This window comes from Camelina sativa, chromosome 12 (assembly GCF_030686135.1).
Source record: "Camelina sativa cultivar CO46 ecotype springtype chromosome 12, ASM3068613v1".
Lineage (NCBI taxonomy): Eukaryota > Viridiplantae > Streptophyta > Magnoliopsida > Brassicales > Brassicaceae > Camelina > Camelina sativa.
This window is the reverse complement of record NC_141891.1, coordinates 1,224,426-1,246,579: the sequence shown is the minus strand read 5'-3', so window position 1 is coordinate 1,246,579 and position 22,154 is coordinate 1,224,426. Positions and strand designations below refer to the sequence as shown.

General features: G+C 29.0%; 3 protein-coding genes across 5 annotated transcripts; 2 read left to right on the top strand and 1 right to left on the bottom strand.

The window, feature by feature from the left end:
* Positions 1–609: 609 nt before the first annotated feature.
* On the top strand, positions 610–2,521 carry LOC104729405 (uncharacterized). 3 transcript variants are annotated; one of them, XM_010448341.3, is made up of 5 exons: positions 610–840; positions 1,586–1,664; positions 1,759–1,831; positions 1,926–1,982; positions 2,143–2,521. In XM_010448341.3, exons 2-5 carry the CDS (start codon positions 1,633–1,635, stop codon positions 2,233–2,235), a joined length of 255 nt encoding a protein of 84 aa, XP_010446643.1. In that variant the 5' UTR covers positions 610–840; positions 1,586–1,632; the 3' UTR covers positions 2,236–2,521. The 3 variants fall into 3 exon arrangements, with proteins under 3 accessions (XP_010446643.1, XP_010446644.1, XP_010446642.1); XM_010448342.3 differs by lacking the exon at positions 610–840 and adding an exon at positions 1,068–1,298; XM_010448340.3 differs by lacking the exon at positions 610–840 and adding an exon at positions 1,289–1,499.
* LOC104729406 (BTB/POZ and TAZ domain-containing protein 5) lies at positions 2,332–4,158 on the bottom strand. The gene is made up of 4 exons (XM_010448343.3): positions 3,639–4,158; positions 3,422–3,552; positions 3,017–3,323; positions 2,332–2,913 (listed from the first exon to the last, which is right to left on the bottom strand). The coding sequence occupies exons 1-4, from the start codon at positions 3,861–3,863 to the stop codon at positions 2,467–2,469; spliced, it is 1,110 nt and encodes a 369-aa protein (XP_010446645.1). The 5' UTR covers positions 3,864–4,158; the 3' UTR covers positions 2,332–2,466.
* Positions 4,159–19,464: 15,306 nt separating this feature from the next.
* On the top strand, positions 19,465–20,662 carry LOC104729403 (cyclin-D5-1). Its single transcript, XM_087478658.1, has 5 exons — positions 19,465–19,474; positions 19,568–19,830; positions 19,935–20,021; positions 20,100–20,421; positions 20,508–20,662. The coding sequence occupies exons 1-5, from the start codon at positions 19,465–19,467 to the stop codon at positions 20,660–20,662; spliced, it is 837 nt and encodes a 278-aa protein (XP_087334784.1).
* Positions 20,663–22,154: the final 1,492 nt, after the last annotated feature.

The window sequence follows — 22,154 nt, the reverse complement described above, 5'->3', positions numbered from 1 at the left end:
TTTTGTGGTATATATCATTATCAGTATATCACACCACCTGTAATAATAAAGATATTGTAGGTTTACCGTTGTCTAGTATATTGTCGAGTACATGTGTATCAAAAGTTAAGCTGTCAAAACTCCACTTTAATTTCATGCCATGAGTCGAATTCCACGATATTGGTTTAGAGTTCTCTCCGGTCCTATTGCTTAAGTTGACATTACAAGAAAAAGTTGTAATTGTATTACTTATATAGCATAATTTTGTATTGGAAATTACTTTGTTTTCTTTCGATCGTGTGACAATGACATGGACAAACAGAGAAAGTTATGGGATTCCAATATGCAATTTGCATGCTGATAAATAAATTGATGGGCAACTACATATATCTGTATACAACTTACATGTATAAACTCAACTCATCATGTAAAAAATCCAACTTTATAATTCTCAAACGTCCATGAAAATTTTGGACTTTTGATAAAAAAAAATTGGACTTTTTTTTTTTAATCTTTTGAAAATTTATAATAATATCATTAGATTCCTACTCATAAATTTGCTGACGTGGATATCGATAACAGAAAATTCTCCAATTGTATATTTTAATTATTTTATAATGAAAATTACTCCTGATATTAGAGGAATCTTCTGGCTGTAACAGAGGCTTTGCTCCTTGGCGGCAACAAGTGTGTGGTATAAAAAGAGGCAAATTTAACTTTTGTCCTCAAAATCGAGAAAAATTAGAAAAGTGAAATCCCCAAATCGATCTTCGTCGTGTAACTTCGCTCTCGTGAACAGAGAGATTGTTCTACGACGATCTACATCGATCCTTCCGTCCTGAAATCTTTTCTTTTTCTCAGGTCAGATTTTGTTAAATCCAATTCCTAAGCTTTCTTATCTTTTTTTTCGTGCATATAATTAGGGTTTTGAATTCGGTCTCTCGTGGATATAATTGGGAATTTGGGATGAATTAGGGTTTAGAATTAGTGGGTTTGTACTTATTTAATTGCAAAGTATTGTTGGTAATGATATTTGGTGGATTGTGATTGAAGAGTGTTTTTTAGGTTTTGCGCACTAAGTGCTCGATGAATTGTCTAAGTCAGGTGTTCCTTTTCCTAAGAACCGCTTTTTTTTTTTTGTTTCTTTACTTTTTTTTTTTATGTTGGAAAACAAAAAACTTTAGTGTCTTGTCCTTGTTGTTTGTTCTCTAACTGTTTGGATTCTTCTCTGTCTCTCTTTAATCTTTCCTTCTTCTGTGTTTGTTTTTTTTTCGTCTTTTGAGATTCATCAAGAGATGCGTCTTTTTGTGTGTGTGGCAGTAATGACTCTTCTTTTTGAAGTTATTGTTCAACTGTTTACCTGATTCTTGTTTCTTTACACAGTTACTTTTATAGTTAAGCAGTGAATTCGAATCCATCTTTGCATGTCCAGATTTTTGAAACTATGATCTCTAGTTGTATGTATGATTATGCCCAAATCAGAACTTATCAATGTGGACTGTGGAATATGATCTTGTTTGGTAGAATGAAACTCTTATGTTTGGGAGATTGTAGTTATAGTTTATTGTGTCGCTGATCGGATTTTACTTTTGGTTTAATTCTGTAGATTACCTAAACGATCACGAGGTCAAGAGAGCTCAATCATTTGTGAGGATGGACCCCCAACATACGGGTGATTTGTTGAAGTAATTATCATTTTTGCAGCTTCTTTGTTACCCATAATCTTTTATATATTTAAGTACGTCTTGTTAACCTAATTTGTTTTTGATTGTCAAAAAGCCATTTGGAGAAGCAGAGTGAATTACTCAAAGAAGCTCATAAGACCATGTCACAAGAACTCCAAACACTCCAGGTTTTATGAATAAAGAGATTCTTTTAATAAGCTTGTTGTTATGTAATTAAGGATCAGAGATCATTAAACCTGGTGAATTTATCTTTGTTTTCAGGTAGAACATGAGATGATGATGCGTAAACTCTATGAGCTAATGAAAACTCATCAAAAGGTATGTTCTGTTTACTTTTCGGTAAAGAGGTATTAAAAGGATTGTGTGTTTGTGTGTGCCTTTAAGTCTTGCTTTGATATAGTTCCCTCCTACTGGGCGTGTGATATTTTTATGCCCTTATAAGTATCAGCTTGCTTACTAAGCGAACTTGGTTTTGCAGAAAAGGGAGGAAACTCAAACTCACAATGTGTTGGAGGGAAGAGAAACAGTTGAAGATTCTCTGTCAACACTAACGATTGGTGATGATGACTGATGAAGAGGAACATTGAAGAACTCACTCTCTATATTTCTCTAGTCAGGATAGACCGGGCCAGTTTGGGCCGGACTTGAAAGGGATAAAGATTGGATCTTAGATTTGTAAGAGGGGTTTATTCTCTGACACTGAATTTTGAATCTCGGATCTATTTTTACAAAGAATCTGTAACCTATGTTGTACATGTATACAAATATGCAATTTCTGTAATCTAAAAGCGATAAAACAATGTCATAAAGTAACATCAAATGCCTGCAAAAAGAATGGAGATCCTCCAATTCGCTTAGTGCTCAAAACATTCTTCACTAAAAGTTTCCATCTCTTCTCATCTTTCCTGCTCTGTGTCTTCATCCTCTCCTTGAAATTATTGCAAAGAGGGACTTTACACTGTTCCGAGTCTACGCAAATACGCGAATGAAGCTCAAGAAGCTGCCACATTCTCTTGCAACGGCTGCAACCACCAGGGATTGATCTTAGTTTGCATACCGCCAAATGTTTCAATAGCTGCTCTAAACCGTTGCAGGCTTGAAATCCGCAAGAGACATGAGGTGTTTCGATCTTTGTTGGACCTATTTCTCTGCATCCATCTCTACATATATGAACAAAAGCCTCCATTGCATCATACAACTGTGTGTAAGTCTGTATCTCTTTTTGTTTCCTGTTTCTTTGCTTCACACACTGCAAAAAGACATCATTTGAAACGAAAACTCATCAGAAAACTGTGGAAGTATATATCTTTTACGGTAAAGAAAGTTGCAGGAGTTTGGTGTCTAATTATTACATTAAGCTCGTAAGCGACAGAGCGTAAGAGCTCTTTCTGGAGTCCAGGATGGCTCTCTTTCATTGCTAGCCATCCTTGAGAAGTAGAAACTTCTTCAAAGTTCTTAAGAATCATTCTGTGACAGAGAAGACCTAGACGAGGAGCATCACAGAGAAGAGCTAGCTGAAACACATCAATCACATTCTCTTTGTTGAGCAAACTGTTTTCGAATTCTGACTCGCACACTCGTTTCAGATGCGGAACCACGTAGACATGTGATAACACAAGTAGATGTATTGCAAAATCTTCCATATCTTGTTTGTCATAACTGCAAAAACAGAGCAAATAGATTAAGTAAAGTTTATAAATTATAACCAAAGATTTCCACATTTGTTTGGATTAAGAGCAAAAGTATAATTAAATTACCAAGAAGAGTATAAGAATCGAATGAAAACACGAACAGCGTCGTGAGGAACACCGAGGATTGATATAGATTTACGATGAGATCTTCTCTTATCTTGTTTCATCATTCCTTTGATTACATCTGAAGCCATTCCCTGATTACAAAGAAAAGATAAAACTTAATTAAGATTCATTTTTCTTAAAGTAATAAGATTAATAAAATGTTTTGAGAGGAACTTACGATGACATTAGAATGCGCGTAGACCAAACCATTATCATCGGTATGAATCAAAACATCAGCTCCATGAGCTTCATCGAACATACGATCCCATGAATCTCTTGTAGCTTTAGAGACAAAGCTTTGAGAACTTGTTCTTTGCGTAAACAGATCCGTTGACTTTATTATTACCGGATAAGGTGGTGGTGATGGTGGTCCTGAAACTTGTTCCTGTGAGATGTTCTCCATTTATATATATATCTTCTAACGAAATCTCAAAGTTTTAGAGAGATCTAAAGAGTAAAATGAGGTGAGGTGCTTATCAAGAAAGGGGAAATAAGAAGAAGAAGAGATGAGGGCGAGCGGGAGACTATTTATAATCGTTTTAGTTGCTTCTTTGTCTGATTAGATTTTATTATTAAGAGAATTGTGTGATTTAATTGGTTGGAAATCGAGAAATGTGAACTGTGTAAAACAGAGAGGATTGTATCAAATAGATAAGTGCTGAATCATATACACGTTGGACGAACTTTCCTAATCACTCACTTTTTTTTATTCTCTATCCATTTTTATTTCTAAGTCTGTTTACATTTATTATATCCAAGTATTTATTTACACAACTAAAATAGGAAATAGATAATCAAATATTCAAATATTGGCTTATATCCAGATCTATTAATCTTTATTTGATTTAATTATGCACTGATTAGTGGTTGGCGACGACGTATTTGGAATATTCACATTTTCTTGATTCAATAGTTTCACATATGTTAGATATGTGGTTGTCATTAGATTGGTAATTCAAAGTTTCAAACGGTACAAATTAAAGTATAACGGATAGAATAAACAATAGTATATAAGTGTGGTTAGTAGTATTAAAAACGAATGAGATAGATCAATGATAAATTAATCCACATGACCTTTTTTCAAGAAAAAAAAAATATAAAATCAACCAAAAAGTTAATATGCAAACCGTGTTTGAACTGCCATATTTTGGGTTGGTGGACGGTCCAAGTGGTTCACAAAACAAAACATGGCAAAATTGACAAAAAAGATTAATACAGTATGTTTTATGGATAATACGTTGAACTTGAAGATATCGATTTAATATAGAGATGTTGCCCCGTTCAACTAGAATTGTGTATGCATATTGAAGTGAACCGTTCAAACTTCAAATATGAATAAAATACGTTAGATGTCAGCGCAATTAAATAATCCTGAAATAAAATTCGTATAATTTTCGGTTAATATTTAAAAATACTAAAAGTGTCAGATCCTAGTCATGTATTATGTGTATAAAACACATATCCTAATCATATATATATATAAAAGTAGAGTTTCAGTCTCTCCTTATTGGTCCACTTGGCAATACAATTTTAACAAAAAAAAATTATATTAAAACACAAATTTAAAACAATTAATTTTCACATTTAACTCACATAATATAAAACTGAAATCTTTATAGCTTCTCCCTATAAATTATGCATTAACTTTATTTCTTCACTAAGTTGTATTAATCAATTGTATTAAAACAAAACAATAAATTAGAATTGTAACTCTCATTTTTCTAAATGTAATTTTTCATCATTTCTCTTCCTATAAATACTCATTATCTTATTCTCTTAGTCTATCACTCTTTCATTCTCTCATCTTCTTCCACTACTCTCAAATCTCTTTTTTGTTTTGTTTTGTTTTGTTTTGTTTTGTATTTTTTTTTGTTATTGTTGTTGTATGTGTTATAAAAAATCAAATCAAATATCATTGTAAAAGCTTAGTTTTAGAGTTTGTATGATATGTATATCTTATATATTTATTTTAATCTTTTAAAATGTTTATCTCCATTTTCTATTTTATATTAACATCTTATAAGTCATTATTTTCATACATCAATATTCACCACACAATAAGATCATAAAGTTGAAATGATCCATATGTAATTATCTATTATGTCTCTGGTTATCTCACACATTCATGTATCATTTTAAATGATTTATAAAGATCAATATAATATTTAAAGATCAATATAATTATCCATTTATCCATTTATAAAGACTATTTTGTTTTGTGATCTAATTGTTAAATCTGCAAAGATCAATATAATATATATATTTTTTTTTATGATTTGAGGTTTTTGAAAACAAAAAGAACATAATTAAACAATTGGTTTTTTTGTGTCTTTAATCAAAATTAAAAATGATCCAAAAAACAAAACATATTCAACTAGAACTTAAATATAAAAATAAAATATAATTTTAAAAATATCATTTCACTAAATTCTCTAAAGATGAAACCATTAGTATGAAATCTAGCACTATAAATTAAATTGATGAGTAAAAACCAAAAAAAAAAAATAAGTTATCCTTGGGATTTTAAAAATTATTGAGATTGAAGAATTCATATAATTTTATAAGAAAACTAATTTAGTTTGTCACTTAAAAAGTAATATTTTTGATTTTGAAATATTATGTGTAAGTGTTGAGTTTATATCAACAAACAACCAAATCATGTGAATTTTGATTCAGCCACTTGGTATTCCTTTTATTTTAGGTTATAAAAAATTAAAATATTTATTTATAATTAAAGACATGTAACTCCATTTACCTCAAATGTAACTCATATCCAATAATTGTACATTAATTCATTGCTCCTACTAACTTATTATCTTTCAAGAGAAATTATTTTTGGTTAAATTTTAATATTTTTTATTTATTTTGGTTGGCTAAACTTATATTCATATTTTGGTTGGCTAAATTAATATATTTCTCATGTAAAATTATTGTTTATAATATATTTCTCATTTCAAAGTTTAAAGCAATATCATATATATAAAAGTAGAGTTTTAGTCTCTCCTTATTGGTCCACTTGGCAATGCAATTTTAACAAAAAAAACTTATATTAAAACACAAATTTAAAAACAATTAATTTTCACATTTAACTCATCATATAATATAAAACTGAAATCTTTATAGCTTCTCCCTATAAATTATGCATTAACTTTATTTCTCCACTAAGTTGAATTAATCAATTGTAAACAATAAATTAGAATTGTAACTCTCATTTTTCTAAATATAATTTTTCATCATTTCTCTTCCTATAAATACTCATTATCTTATTCTCTTAGTCTATCACTCTTTCATTCTCTCATCTTCTTCCACTACTTTCAAATCTCTTTTTTGTTTTGTTTTGTTTTGTTTTTTTTTGTTAGTGTTGTTGTATGGGTTATAAAAAATCAAATCAAATATCATTGTAAAAGCTTAGTTTTAGAGTTTGTATGATATGTATATCTTTATATTTATTTTAATCTTTTAAAATGTTTATCTCCATTTTCTATTTTATATTAACATCTTATAAGTCATTATTTTCATACTTCCTTACAATATTCACCACACAATAAGATCATAAAGTTGAAATGATCCATATGTAATTATCTATTATGTCTCTGGTTATCTCACATATTCATGTATCATTTTTAATAATTTATAGAGTTTCAGTCTCTCCTTATTGGTCCACTTGGCAATGCCATTTTAACAAAAAAAAATATATTAAAACACAAATTTAAAAACAATTAATTTCACATTTAACTCACATAATATAAAACTGAAATCTTTATAGCTTCTCCCTATAAAGTAAAATACTTAGGTTCACCCCTAGGGGTGAACTTCTCCATTCACCCCCTCTTCTCTCAGCCAATCAGAATCTTCCATCTAATATTTTATTTAAAAAATAAATCAAAACTAAATTAAAAAGCAAACTAAATAAGGAAACAAATTCTGCATACTTTTAATTAAGGAAAGATAAATATTGGCTTGGTTTAGATTTTTAAAATTAGAATAAAATTATTTATCGGTTTGGGTTTACAAATGAAGTGGTTAGAGTTTAGATTTTACAATTCAAACATAATTATATGTCGGTTTGGATTTACAAATGAGCTGGTTAGGGTTTAGATCTTACAATTATAACGAAATTATATGTCAGTTTGGGTTCACAAATGAGATGGTTAGGGTTTAGATTTTACAAGTAGAACAAAATTATATGTCGGTTTGGGTTCACAAATGAGATGTTAGGGTTTAGATTTCACAATTCAAATGAACTTATATGTCGGTTTGGGTTCACAAATGAGATGGTTAGGGTTTAGATTTTACAAGTAGAACAAAATTATATGTCGGTTTGGGTTCACAAATGAGATGTTAGGGTTTAGATTTCACAATTCAAACGAAATTATATGTCGGTTTGGGTTCACAAATGAGATGGTTAGAGTTTAGATTTTACAAGTAGAACGAAATTATATATCGGTTTGGGTTCACAAATGAGATGGTTAGGGTTTAGATTTTATATATGTCGGTTTGGGTTTATTAAAGAGCGGTTTAAGATTTTTAATTTTATAATAATATATACAGATTTTATTTTCTTATTTTATAAAGGGGTGAGTGGAGAGGTTCCCCTAGGGGTGAACCCAAGTATTGTTCCCCTAGGGGTGAACCCAAGTATTGTTCCCCTATAAATTATGCATTAACTTTATTTCTCCACTAAGTTGAATTAATCAATTGTATTAAAACAAAACAATAAATTAGAATTGTAACTCTCATTTTTCTAAATGTAATTTTTCATCATTTCTCTTCCTATAAATACTCATTATCTTATTCTCTTAGTCTATCACTCTTTCATTCTCTCATCTTCTTCCACTACTCTCAAATCTCTTTTTTGTTTTGTTTTGTTTTGTTTTGTTTTGTATTTTTTTTGTTATTGTTGTTGTATGGGTTATAAAAAATCAAATCAAATATCATTGTAAAAGCTTAGTTTTAGAGTTTGTATGATATGTATATCTTATATATTTATTTTAATCTTTTAAAATGTTTATCACCATTTTCTATTTTATATTAACACTTATAAGTCATTATTTTCATACTTCCTTACAATATTCACCACACAATAAGATCATAAAGTTGAAATGATCCATATGTAATTATTTATTATGTCTCTGGTTATCTCACATATTCATGTATCATTTTTAATAATTTATAAAGATCAATATAATATTTAAAGATCAATATAAATATCCATTTATCCATTTATAAAGACTATTTTGTTTTGTGATCCAATTGATAAATCTGCAGAGATCAATATAATATATATATATATATATATATATTTTTTTTTATGATTTGAGGTTTTTGAAAACAAAAAGAACATAATTAAACAATTAGTTTTTTGTGTCTTTAATCAAAATAAAAAATAATCCAAAAAACAAATCATATTCAACTGGAACTTAAATATAAAAATAAAATATAATTTTAAAAATATCATTTCACTAAATTCTCTAAAGATGAAACCATTAGTATGAAATCTAGCACTATAAAATTAAATTGATGAATAAAAACCAAAAAAAAATATAAGTTATCCTTGGGATTTTTAAAATTATTGAGATTGAAGAATTCATATAACTTTATAAGAAAACTAATTTAGTTTGTCACTTAAAAAGTAATATTTTTATTTTGAATTATTATGTGTAAGTGTTGAGTTTATATCAACAAACAACCAAATCATGTGAATTTTGATTCAGCCACTTGGTATTACTTTTATTTTATGTTATAAAAAAATTAAAATATTTATTTATAATTAAAGACATGTAACTCCATTTAACTCAAATGTAACTCCTATCCAATAATTGTACATTAATTCATTCCTCCTACTAACTTATTATCTTTCAAGAGAAATTATTTTTGGTTAAATTTTAATATTTTTAATTATTTTGATTGGCTAAACTTATATTCATATTTTGGTTGGCTAAATTAATATATTTCTCACGTAAAATTATTGTTTATATTATATTTCTCATTTCAAAGTTTAAAGCAATATATCATATATATAAAAGTAAGGTTTTGGTCTCTCCTTATTGGTTGATTTTTATTTAATGTTTTCTATTTTTTTTTTTTTTGCTTTCTAATTTCTTTAAACAATATTTAAGACCCAATAAACCCAAAACATTTAACTTACACATTAAAATAAAATTATAACTGAAAATAAAATAAATTATGCATTAATCACTTTAAAGGCATAAGAGGTCAAAAATAACTTCTATCCAATAATTCCACACATTCCTCCCATAAATAATATATATATATATATATGTTCAATATTATATTTAAATATCAAATAATTTTTAGTTAGCTAAACTTATAGTCACATATATACAATATATATACATAAGAATCTATATAACTTATTAACACCATAATTCGACCCATTATTTGCTTAACTCAAAATTGGTTTCAAAGCCAACTAAAGAAAAACATAAACGATCTTATTGATATTAGACCAAAACATGGACATACAAACATAATCACTTACACGGAAAATAATTACTTTTAAAAAATAACTTATTATTGCAACATCAACGTATGAAGGGTTTACATAAGCAGTTAATCAGAAATCTAAAATACAATAAATGTATTGGGAACAATATCAGTCAATGATAAGATTGGATCTTCAAAAGCAAGAAACAACATCCTCATAATTCATAAAAAATAAACGCAACAATTGTACACATCTAAACGAAATGATATAAACATATAGTGTATTAATACAAGTGACTGCGAAGCCCATATATGTCTAATTAAAACGAAATAATACAAAAGAGAAAAAGAAATAGACCAAAAAAACAAGAAAGTGCCAACTACACCACAACCCACGCGTTGCGTGGGGAAGCACCTAGTCCTACTAAAAACAGAAGGAGTCAGCTAAATAAATGTTGATCTCGACTATGTTTACATTCTTGTTACGAAATTATAATTATGTAATTAGATTAGGACCCGTGGTACATTATGAGACAAAATTATTTATAACTAAATTATTTAAATTATAAGTTGTATTTGTTGGTTAAATATGTTATAGTTTTTATAATAATTGTTAAATAAACACATAATAACACAATATATTTTATTTTTTATATAATATTTATTTAATAATTTAATTAGATATGTCTATTCTCTGATACTGACAGTGTTAACAAAATAATGAAATGATGTTTTACTCTTGTAACACCAAATTAATGATATTTTTTAATTTATATAAATATCGATAAAACCCGTCCCGCTATATAACCCGTCTCAAGATATTTTAACAAACACTATATCATCTTAATTTTTAATATTTATTATGTATCTACGGTATAATATTTATCATATTTAACTTTTTAAAAGTTTTAAATATTTTTCATATTTAACATTTTAAAAATCTTTAAAATAAAAAAACGGAATAAACCAAATAAAAGTTTTTAAAGTTTGAATGCCTGATAAATCAAGGTTTCTACTCATTTGTATTCAGAATCATTTTGGTCTCTTTTATAGTATGACTCTAAACCATTGCCCAATTTTTTTAGACAATGTGGGATATTGTACCCGTATTTGTTATTCATCTATTGAGTAATATATGTCAGTTTTTAAAATTCTGTATTACATCATATGCAGGAAAAAATTACAATTTTTATTAACTAAATGTATTATAGAATAATTTAAGATAATTTGAATATAAATTTGAATAAAAATGAAAAGGAATCATATATTTATTTTTGAATGAGATAGAAAGATTTTCTTATTTTTTAAAATCTTATTTATAATTAATTTTGAAGTTTTGGTAACTAATATTAAAGTGAATGCATTAAATGTAAAAACTTTTCAAAAGTATTTTTGAGCAAAAACTGCTGCAAAAATACTAGTATAGATGGATTGATAATATCAACTAGTGGTTTCATTTTTTACTCTTGAGATCAGTTAAAAGTTGAAAACCATGTGATAATATATTCATCCAAGTTTAAGATATATTGTATGATTTTTTCCAAGAATAAATCATTCCATTAGTTTAAAGATTTGTTCAAAGAAAACCCATCCAATTTATATAAAATAAAATAAGTGAAGTTATTGGTTTGAGATTTCAATAGAGTCTTAAAGACTTTAAATGTTATGTAGAGAATCTGTTGTTATTATATCAAGATTTTGTTAAACTCTATTAAAGTTTAATATTATTAATTTGTGATTTATAAAAAATTATTTAAAATCTTAATAAATTTGGATTCTAATTTATAATTTTGAAGACTTCAACAAATCATCAAAAGTGAATAAGTAAAAATTTTTTAAAGATTGCTAGAGAGTATTATATAGTTTTGTTGATTAGTTTTTAAAAATCTTGTAAAATATACCAAACAATCTATATATTTTTGTGATACTTTCCATGACTTTATTTTGTAAAGAAAGTATATAAATTCATGAACCAACCAATAACATAATAATTGAATTTATTAACAATTCTAGATTCTTTTATTTTAGTTGAATAACACAAAACTTTTAATGACTTTATAAAAGTCTAAATCCAATAAACTAAATTTGTTGAGATTTTAAATAACTTTTTACAAATCACAAACTAATAACACTAAATTTTAGCAGAGTTTAACAAAATTTTGATATAATAACAACAAAATGCTAAATAACATTTAAAATATTTAAGACTCGAGAGTCTTAGAACTAATAACCTCTCCTTACAATCCAATAACACTCCCTAATAATGTCATATAATTTTGAACCATTTAAAAGACCTACCATCATTAGGTAAGAAGACCTTAAGGTTATGATAGGTAATGTATAAGTTATAATTATATGGGTAATATTAATAATAGTACCTTTTTGTTTCATTTGTTGAGATTATGTTGTGAAAACGTCACCATTGCGTTTTTGCGACAACTGAACAATTTAACATATGATTATACGAAAAGTATGATTAAAAATAAATGAAAAGCGGTAATTAAATAACGCAATAATCACTCGCTGACTCATCCCCCCCCCCCCCCCCCCCCCCCAAACAAACAAAAATGATAGAGCGCTTTTGAATATAGTACAGTATATACTTGGTCAGGAGTGTGTGTAAGTTGCTGCCTGGCACGTTGATCTCTTCGTATACTTCATGGGGCACTTTCTCTTTTACAAGTGCTGCTAATATGACAAAGGGCATCAGAGAAATTTTTAGTGTAATACATATCAAAATCACATTTTCTATCACTAACATATTATAACGAAAACAGATTAAATATTGTAATAATATTTGAGCATACAAACAAAAATTGTGGGTTTACACTAGGAAGGTCCACGAACTCCGATTGTAAAATGCCTTTTAACATTGATTGATAAAGAAAGAAGAAAAGAGATTGTATAAATAGCATGGGAATAGAACCACACACACAATCACTAAATTGTTTAGCTATATCGCTCACACATGGGCCACTCATATGTACAAACGCTTCGATAAAAATTTGGGTCTCGCCTTACAGTTAACTATAGGCCCATTATTGGTCATTACCCGCGATGCTTAACACACAGTCGCCGCCATATCTTTATCGCCGCCATATGCCTCCTCTTTAATCGAATAAAAGCCCAATACGTTTTAAAAATTACCAAATCCCACATCGGATATATAATAAACATATATTAATCCATAACCCCTATGAATAAAAGCTAATCCATTTTTGCTTTCAAAGCATTCACACAGTATTGGGCTTTCTTGAAGGCCCGACTGTTTGGAAAGTACCAATATTTTTTTTTTAAGTTATAGGTCTTTTTTTTCTTGGGCTTTTAAGTGTTGGTTTTTTACTTTTTTTTTGGTTTTGGTTTTTAAGTATTGAATTTTAAATTTGGGTAGGCAAAACCGGATACAACATCCTGTCCATATTCTTTGTGGTCTGTAAGAGGTGTTCTAGGTCCAACATGTCTTACACATAACTTAAATTTAACTTCTTTTTTTTTTGTGAACCACACTTTTTTCTTAATTTTTTTTAAAAAACTTTTATATTCTTGTTTATAAACTTTTTTAAGTTTTTAAGGGTTTTTTATGAATAATAAATTGTTTTGTCTTCTTTAATATTTCATTTAAGGATTTATACATAAATTAAATTTGACTCTCTTTTTTTTGTGAACCACACTTTTTTCTAAATTTTTCAAAAAACTTTTATATTCATGTTATTTAAACTTATAAGGTTTTATAAATAATAAATTGTTTTGTCTTCTTTAATATTTTTGTTTAAGGTTTTGTAGATAATATTTTAATTAAATTTGTATGATATGATTTATGGAGAAAAAAAAATCTTTTTCCTTCCAATAAAATTCTGGATAATTTAGTCCTTTAATTAAATACTTGTGTAATGTTTCAAACTAATATATAAACTAAATTATCCTTTAATGTTTAATTAACTTAATTCTACCTTTAATAAGAAAACAAAGACTACTACTTAATACACTCTTATATTGTTACAACTTGTCAATTACTTTTAATTTTTAACTTTTCAACTTTTAATTACTTTCAATTATACAATTTTGTTAAAATGTATGTGTGTATGCATAAGAAGGGCCAATAGAGTTTTTTTTTTTCTTTTTTGTCAACCATTGGGTCACAATAGGCCGGCCCATTAGCCAAATTCCTACATTCGTAGGAACCGGAACTCAATCCCGGATGTGATGGTGCTTTCTACAATTGGACTTACCTTCTACCACTGTAATAGAGTTTATGTGTAGCAAATAGCAACTGAGAGAAAATGTAATAAATAATAAAAAAAATATGGCAAAGCCTCTTGACTCTTGTTGTTGTTTGTAAACGAAATGGGAATTGCTTTCTTGTCTTCTTCATCATCTACCTCTATATATTCTAATAAATTTATACAACATAACATGCATCAATACATGTATATAATTCTAATTATATGCATTTTTCTTGTTAGCTGTTACTGTTATAATTCGATGGCAAGTGTATGCATATACAACCTACATATGCCATAGATTGTTCCCTTCAAACAAAATAAATGAGATTAATTATATAAAAAAAAAAGTAAATGGTAAATGTAACAATTAAATGAGCAGTTTCATTATATAAGTTGGATGGTGACTCTAAAGCGTGAACCAGAAGAGTTCACACGAGTTTCAAGACTTCTTTTATTAATTCGGATAAGCTGTAATGTATGTACATACATACTCTCTTTTTTTTTTTTTTTTAACTATTACTAGTCATCTTATATATATAGTGAATCAAACATGAAAATATTGTCGATAACATTTATGAACGTATAATTGCAAACAGTGCACATCTAACACAACGGACGGAAGAGTTAGGTGGCTGATAATTTTGTTGTACTCTATTCCTTCAACGAACCATTCTTGCTGGATTGCATTTTTTTTTTTTTTTTTTTGGTGAAAGAAAGAAAATGAGTTTGTGAACGTTTTGTTATATACACAAAGACTAAGCCATTTATATACTTTTTTTTTAACTCCGGTCATTTCTACCTCTTTTCATAAGGCTGGATTGTCCAATAAACACTGACTAGTAACTATACAAAGTAGTTGTCACTGACTAGTAACTATACTTCTTCCTAATTATATTTGCCAAATCGAATTTTCGAAAGAAAAATAAAACCATGATGCTTCCCACCTAACCAGACACTTACACAGTTACACAGTTACACACCAAAGAAATATCGAGAATAAAAGAAGAAAAAATTACTTATCCAAGCTGTACCCAAGTTAAGTTATACAAATCGGACACAGGTAAATAGAAATATTTGGTCAAAGTTTGACCATCTTGGAATCGTAAAAAAAAAAAACTACACCAGTCAAAGGTTCCACTTAGATGGGCACCAAGCCCCAAAGAAACTTAACACATGGCACAGACTATATGGGCAGGGCACAGTAATTTTTTATTTTAATTTGTTTTTTTTACTCTTTAAGGAAACTTATCTAAGCTAGTAGTGATATGCATGATGTCACATTTTTATTATAGTAGTAGTATATCATAAGGGTTTTTGGATTGTTATACTAGTTAGGCAGAGGTGGAGCGTCTTCTTCTTCTACTTCGTTTATGAGGCAATCCAGCCTTTTTAGCACGTGACCGACGCTCCTCCACTGTAGTTATTGTCACGTGCGCCATCATTCCACCATCAATTTTTTTATTTTCTTTCAAATTTCTTCTATATTTGATATCTGATAAGTGTTATGTCTTTTTTGTCCCATAGAGAGCTTCGGGACCTTCTTGTGGAGATAGAGGGACCGAGTTCCTTTGTTTTTTTGGGTAAGAGTATGAAATAGACTACTACTAATTCGCCTCGAAAGGAATCATAATAAGTAGATTAGAAAACAATGTCTATAACGTGTGTTAGGTATCCTAGATTTGTTAGTTCATTAAAAATGTGATCAAATTATATTTGGTTACTAACTCTATTTTTCTTTATATATGTCTTTTTAAGTGTTCACTATGTTCAAATATGACCGTTTCTTTTGTCTCGTTTCATATGTAATGTGTAATTTACTAATACTACATTTTATTTCCCACATAATGATTTTTATGAAATTTGTAAAAATAGACCACAAAAGTCATTTGATTCCTTATCAACAAGGGAATACAATCATAGAAAAGAAGAAAGCACAGAGAGAGCAAAAATAACAAAATAACAAAATATTGGACATAGAAATTCACCAAGTGAGTTGGCTTAACGACCCAAAATTGTTTTTTACTAAGTGATAAAAAATAGCCTACACAAATTCATCATAATCGTTACTAATTGCGGTCAATCTTGGAAATTACATCACATCTTCCAGATTCAAAGTTATTAAAATGCATTTTCAAGTCATTGCATGATAAAAATAATAATAAAATGACAAATTAATAGCATGTGTAAATTAATATTTATTGTTTCGTCTGTTTTGTGAAATCGGTCCCTTCTTCTTGATATACTAATATCTCAGAGATTTTTTTAACATAATGTAATCATTGTATATATACTAATATAATATAGATACACATAGAAATGCACAATAATAAAAGTCAGAACTAAAAAAAAAAAAGGAAACACAAAATAATCTAGAAAAAGAAGAATATTACTTGTATCTAGGGGAGAGATCGAACAAACTTCACTAACATACACATAAAAGTTGCAGATTTTGGATCTTGCGTCTTCTTGGTTTTATACCCTTCTCTATTACTACAGCTCTTCTTATAAATATCAATTTAATATACATACTATTATGAAGAAATTTTTATAATCCTATACATATATACTGAATGTGAATGACTCGGCTCCACAGTCATGCGCCAATATTTAAAGAAGTATTTTTGAAAAAAAAGAACAACGAGAGGAAGGGGAAACCTATATGTCAAATAAAGGGGCCAGAAACACATAAAGATGGGAGCCTCGGATGGTTTTGAATATTTATTTTCATTTTTTACGTTTATTTACGAATAAACTTAATTCAAACTAAATTAGTAAAGTGTTATTCGTTTTCTTTTTAATCCGATATCTTGTAATAGACTAATTCCACTTGTAACAAACTGGATAGTCAGTATATTTGTGTTTCCAATAAATTCATTGTATACCACATTTAAGGATTTCATGGATTAATGTAATTCTTTTTAGATTCATCAAACGGAAAATAGAAAACTACTTCCTTTATATTATTTAAATAGATGTTTAAGGTTTCTTTAACACACAGATTAATATTTTTTTAAAAATTTTTATTTATTATTTAGATAAACGTTATTCAACCAATGGAAAAGTAAACAGCAAACTACAAATAATTATGAAGTATAAATAATTAATTAGTTAATTTTACATTAAACTATAAAATATCATCTAAAATGAAATATATTATTTTTGGCTAAAACATCACTTATTTAGATACTGAATAAGTATTAAGGTACATGATTAATCCACAGTAGCACATAATTAAATTTTCTTTGGCAAATATATACAGTAAGTTCTACTATAAGACCATAAAAGGAGATGAAAGGATAGATAGGAACTGTTGTTGGTTTACGATAATGATACATCGGATCCTGCTTTCAATTATCTTGTACGCATCAAAACTCATGGTAAGTTTTTTGGAATACGCTTTATGGGACCTACGGTTATTTTTTACAATAAATATACTCATACAGTATGTGTCTCTGTATATCTTACCTACGTACATCTACTCACACGTATAAATTTTTCATATACATACAAAGTTCGTGTCTCGTAACATCTACATGAGTCATGCTATTACTAGCTCACCTAACATGGAAGTCATTTACTCGTTACCGTGAATATAAAACTATAAAGAAAAGAGGAAAAAGATTTACAGAGAAGAAACAAATCGAGTGATATATAATTGCAAGAATTTGTAAATGACCATACAATTCATTAATAGTAGATATGGAACTAAACTGAAAAAGTTGAGAAGATTTATTTTTAGTGGGAATGGTATGGTGTTTTCCCCACTGTTTCCTAGAAAACATTATTGTTAATCACTTCTAGTTTCGGAAACAACTCTGAAGATCTTTTTGAACTTTATTTTCGTCCATTGGATGATGAGTTTCTAGGTCTCGCCAATTTAATTGAACTAAACATATAAGTGGAAAATAATTATAACAAAACTAAGAATTCCTCTGTTTTTGAAGTTTACTATTCTGTTTAAATAAAGTATAAACTCAAACCATCTTAAAAATAGATTTCCACTTTATCTTAGAAGTTACCACAAAAGCAACAAGGGGAAAGAGAGTACGTGGAATACACTAATGAGAAGTGTTAATAAGAACGTTGTATTTGGAATGTGGTGTTACTTTCTGCACAGAATTTCAAAGGGGATCATTATTCTTTTGTTAATTAATGATTGATACAAATTCAAGGGATCCTATATAAATCTGATCTCATATATACCAAAAAAAAAAAACTGCATAAGTACAGGTTACAACAATAACAGCAGAAGTGAACCTTGTTCATGTTAGAGGATCATCAATAAGTTCGATGGTCAGTAAAAGCAATGATGTTAAATGTATGAGAGTTTCTAATACACATGTAAGTCTCATTTCCCCAATAGTTCTACGCGCTTGCCATTTGCTGGATCAAGTAAGCAGATATATTTATATGATGCATTATGAGTTACTAGAAAGGAAAAAAAAAAAACACTATTTTGAATATGTTATCCACGTGACACGAATGGAGTTGTTTATACCTGATCCACAAAATTTACCCTATAACACATTCATATGAACACCTTTCGTATCCCAAACACATTCACGTAAACGCCGTTAACTTTATGTCTATACATACGTTTCTTATTATAATTTTCTACTAGTATTTATTTCTATTAATAACATTTTCTTTAATAGCTTTATATTTATCAAGGACAACTCTGAAATTTTAAGTGTAACTAATTGTTTTTAAAAAAAAATTAACAAATACACACATTACATTTGATGGAAATGACATACTTCCAAAAATACAAAAATAGTAAGATAAACAAGTGATATTAAAAATAAAAATCATAATTGACTAGCATCAAAAAGTCTTCAAAGACAAGTAACACTGCTGGAAAAAAAAAAGAAAAAAAAAACGAGTAATCATTCCTTTAAAATACGTGATTTATGTGTCGACCCTAATTATCTTTTTTGTATTAAAATGTGATTAATAATAACATTAGGGTTAATGAAGAACAAAATAAAACGCAAATACGAGAATTTTAATTTAAATGTAACCGCTAAATAACGCCCCCTCTCTCTCTCTCTCTCTCTCTCTCTCTCTCCCCCACTTATTTTTGGCGGCACCAGACGCGGGAGACTCTCTCTCTCTCCCACTCTCTCTCTCTCTCTCCTTTTCTTTGTTTTTTCGTCACTCTCTTCTAAAATCCCAAATCGAGTTATGGAAAAATCAAATACGAAGATTTAGCTCTCTCTCTCTTTATAAAAAAAAAAAAAAAAAAAAAAATTCTCTAAATTCACTGCGATAACAAAGCTCTTCATTCTTCTGATTATTAATAAAGAAAGTTTCCATTTTTATAAATCCCCTTTGATGTGTAGTAGTACGTACACACCACCAAAGAAGACTAGTTCTAGTTCTATCTCCGCCGCCGCCACCGTCGTTATCATCATCATCGCCGCCGCCGGCCGTTAAGTGGCTGAGCCTAGTGATAGTATCGCTCTCTCTAATCTCCTTCTCTGCCACGAATCGGAGTCTTCTTTAAACTTAGACGAAGAGAGGATTGAGAGATCTGAGCAAGTACCTCACTTTCCTCCTCCTACTACGATCGATGATGATGATGATGATTATGTGGCGGAGCTTGTTCGTAAAGAGAATCGGCGATTCGAAACCGAAGAACCCACTAAAACGTCGTCGTCTTCTGTCGATAGATTGATTGCAATCGATTGGATTCTCACTGTCCGTAATCACACCCAAAACAAAAAAAATGAACTCTTTTATGTCCTAATTACACTCTTTGTGTCCTAATTCTTACTTGTTTTGATTTGGTTTTTTGTTTTCAGACAAGAACAAGATTTGGATTCCAACATCAAACAGCTTACATTGCGATTTCATACTTGGATCTGTTTCTCCATAAAAGATTCATCGGTGTAAGTTCTGTTTTTGATTGATTAATTTTCCCAATCTGATGATGATGATCTAAAAGATCGATTCTTTTTTCTGATTAGTTGCAGAAAGATGAATCATGGGCGATTCGATTGTTATCAGTAGCTTGTTTATCATTAGCTGCTAAGATGGAGGAACGTACTGTTCCTGGTTTATCACAATACCCACAAGATCATGACTTCGTTTTCAAACCCGATGTGATTCGTAAAACTGAATTGTTGATCTTATCTACATTGGATTGGAAGTTGAACTTGATCACTCCTTTTCATTACTTTAACTACTTCCTTTCTACAATCTCTCCCTTGGACAAGAACAACAACCAATCTGTTTCTAAAGACTTGGTCTTGTTAAGATCCTCTGAATCTCTTCTTGCTCTAACTAAAGGTTATCTATTTTTACCACATTTTTCTCAAGATCAGTTTCCAAACAAAGCATTTATTGATGTTACCTTTTGTGTTTGTGATGTTAAGAGGTAAGCTTTACGGAGTATCGACAGTTCGCTGTTGCTGCTGCTACTACAATGTTAGCTTCTTCTACTTCATCGGATATTATTAGATTGACGAGAGAAGAAATGGCTAACAAGTTTGGATCCATCTCTTGGTGGACGTCTAATGACAATGTATAACATCTTTTGCTTATTTCGATTGTTTTTGATGTAAAGATCATCATAGTCTTAGTGGGAATGTGTGTGTTTTTTGCAGGAAAATGTATATTTGTGTTATCAGAGAATGCTAGAGATTGAGGACAGGAAACATATGACACCACCGCCTGAAACCTCGGTTCTCCGGGATATACAACCGCCTTCATCAGGAAGTGGTGCTAAACGCCGGTTGTCTTTTGATGATTCTGATCAAACTTCTGCGGCCAAGAGAATGCGTAGGCTCTGAAGAGAGTTCTTCTTGGGAGTTTTTTTGCCTTATATTGATTTGGTTTCTTACTTTCTTTTTTGGCAACATATTGATTTGGTTTTTATATTCAATCATTTGATTATAGAGGAAAAAAAAATGGTATGAAGATACAATGGTTATTTCAATTTTTGTGAAGTAACTCATCATCATATAGGTTCTCGTTCATATGAGAAGGTCTCTTTGAAGATAGATTTTTTGGGGTGAAATGTGACTATTGAAACAGTAGGGGATTTTCTGAGAGAAATAAGGAAATATGAGGGGTGAATTGTAAATAAAGAAGAGAATCAGAAAGGGTGAATAGTTTTAGGCCAATAGCTGCAGTGACAGTGATTTGGTTTCATCTTTTTTTTTTTTGTTCCATGTGATATTACAAATTCTTTTCATGGAAATTATCTGTTTTTTTTTTTCTTACATGAAAGTTTTTTTTTTACGTCCCTTAAACTTTCTAAAGGGCTCATTCATAGCAAATGACAAAAAAAATGAAGAAACTCATTAAAAAATACATATGGTGGTAGATTTGTTTTCTTTATCTTTTATTGACACTTTGAGTCATCTCCAAACTCCAAAGTGAATCCATCTGTATGCTACTTAAACATTTTTATGTACATTCCCAAGTCATTTGTGATCTTTTTCAAGATATGATGAATAGCTTGTAAAATAAATACATACGAAAAAAATAAAGAATTATCAAATAAATAAAAACTTATTTCTTGTTTGGAAAAAACATTCTTACTTATCTCGTATATAGTACTAACTACAGTTAAAAAATAGAAACCCAATAATACCTTTATCATCAAATAATATTAGAAACCAACAACTTGTAGTGGAAGCACTTTGAATCAAATGGTTGGATCTAAAGATAAACCCTAATTTATACAGAATATATTGTTCAGAAAATTGCATGTGATGTTTTTAAGTTTCCGTACTTCTCTACGCGCAAGTCAAAAGGAGCATCGTCGTACTCGTACATATAGATTTTTTTTGTGGGTTGTATAATATATGTTAAAATTTTCAATGTAATGCAGTTGGAAAATAAAGAAAATAAAAACATACTATATGCAAAAAGGACTGAAGAAACAAACCCAACGACTTGTTTAAGTGAGCAACAACTGTCTCATACAATACATAACTAGGGGATCCAAAGTTTGGTATCATTAATTAAAAGCTAAAACTCCAAAATGATTAGCAATTTAAAGAGTTATTATATAA

Excerpts from the sequence above, each read along its gene's own strand:
- LOC104729405 (XM_010448340.3), top strand. The coding sequence starts at position 1,424 with ATGATCTCTAGTTGTATGTATGATTATGCCCAAATCAGAACTTATCAA. Across the intron at positions 1,500-1,585 it reads GTGGAATATGATCTTGTTTG|ATTACCTAAACGATCACGAG; the intron begins GTAGAATGAAAC and ends TTAATTCTGTAG. Across the intron at positions 1,832-1,925 it reads AAGAACTCCAAACACTCCAG|GTAGAACATGAGATGATGAT; the intron begins GTTTTATGAATA and ends CTTTGTTTTCAG.
- LOC104729406 (XM_010448343.3), bottom strand. The coding sequence starts at position 3,863 with ATGGAGAACATCTCACAGGAACAAGTTTCAGGACCACCATCACCACCA. Across the intron at positions 3,553-3,638 it reads ACGCGCATTCTAATGTCATC|GGAATGGCTTCAGATGTAAT; the intron begins GTAAGTTCCTCT and ends CTTTGTAATCAG. Across the intron at positions 2,914-3,016 it reads CTGTCGCTTACGAGCTTAAT|TGTGTGAAGCAAAGAAACAG; the intron begins GTAATAATTAGA and ends GTCTTTTTGCAG.
- LOC104729403 (XM_087478658.1), top strand. Across the intron at positions 19,831-19,934 it reads CAATCGATTGGATTCTCACT|ACAAGAACAAGATTTGGATT; the intron begins GTCCGTAATCAC and ends TTTTGTTTTCAG. Across the intron at positions 20,422-20,507 it reads TCTTCTTGCTCTAACTAAAG|AGGTAAGCTTTACGGAGTAT; the intron begins GTTATCTATTTT and ends TGTGATGTTAAG.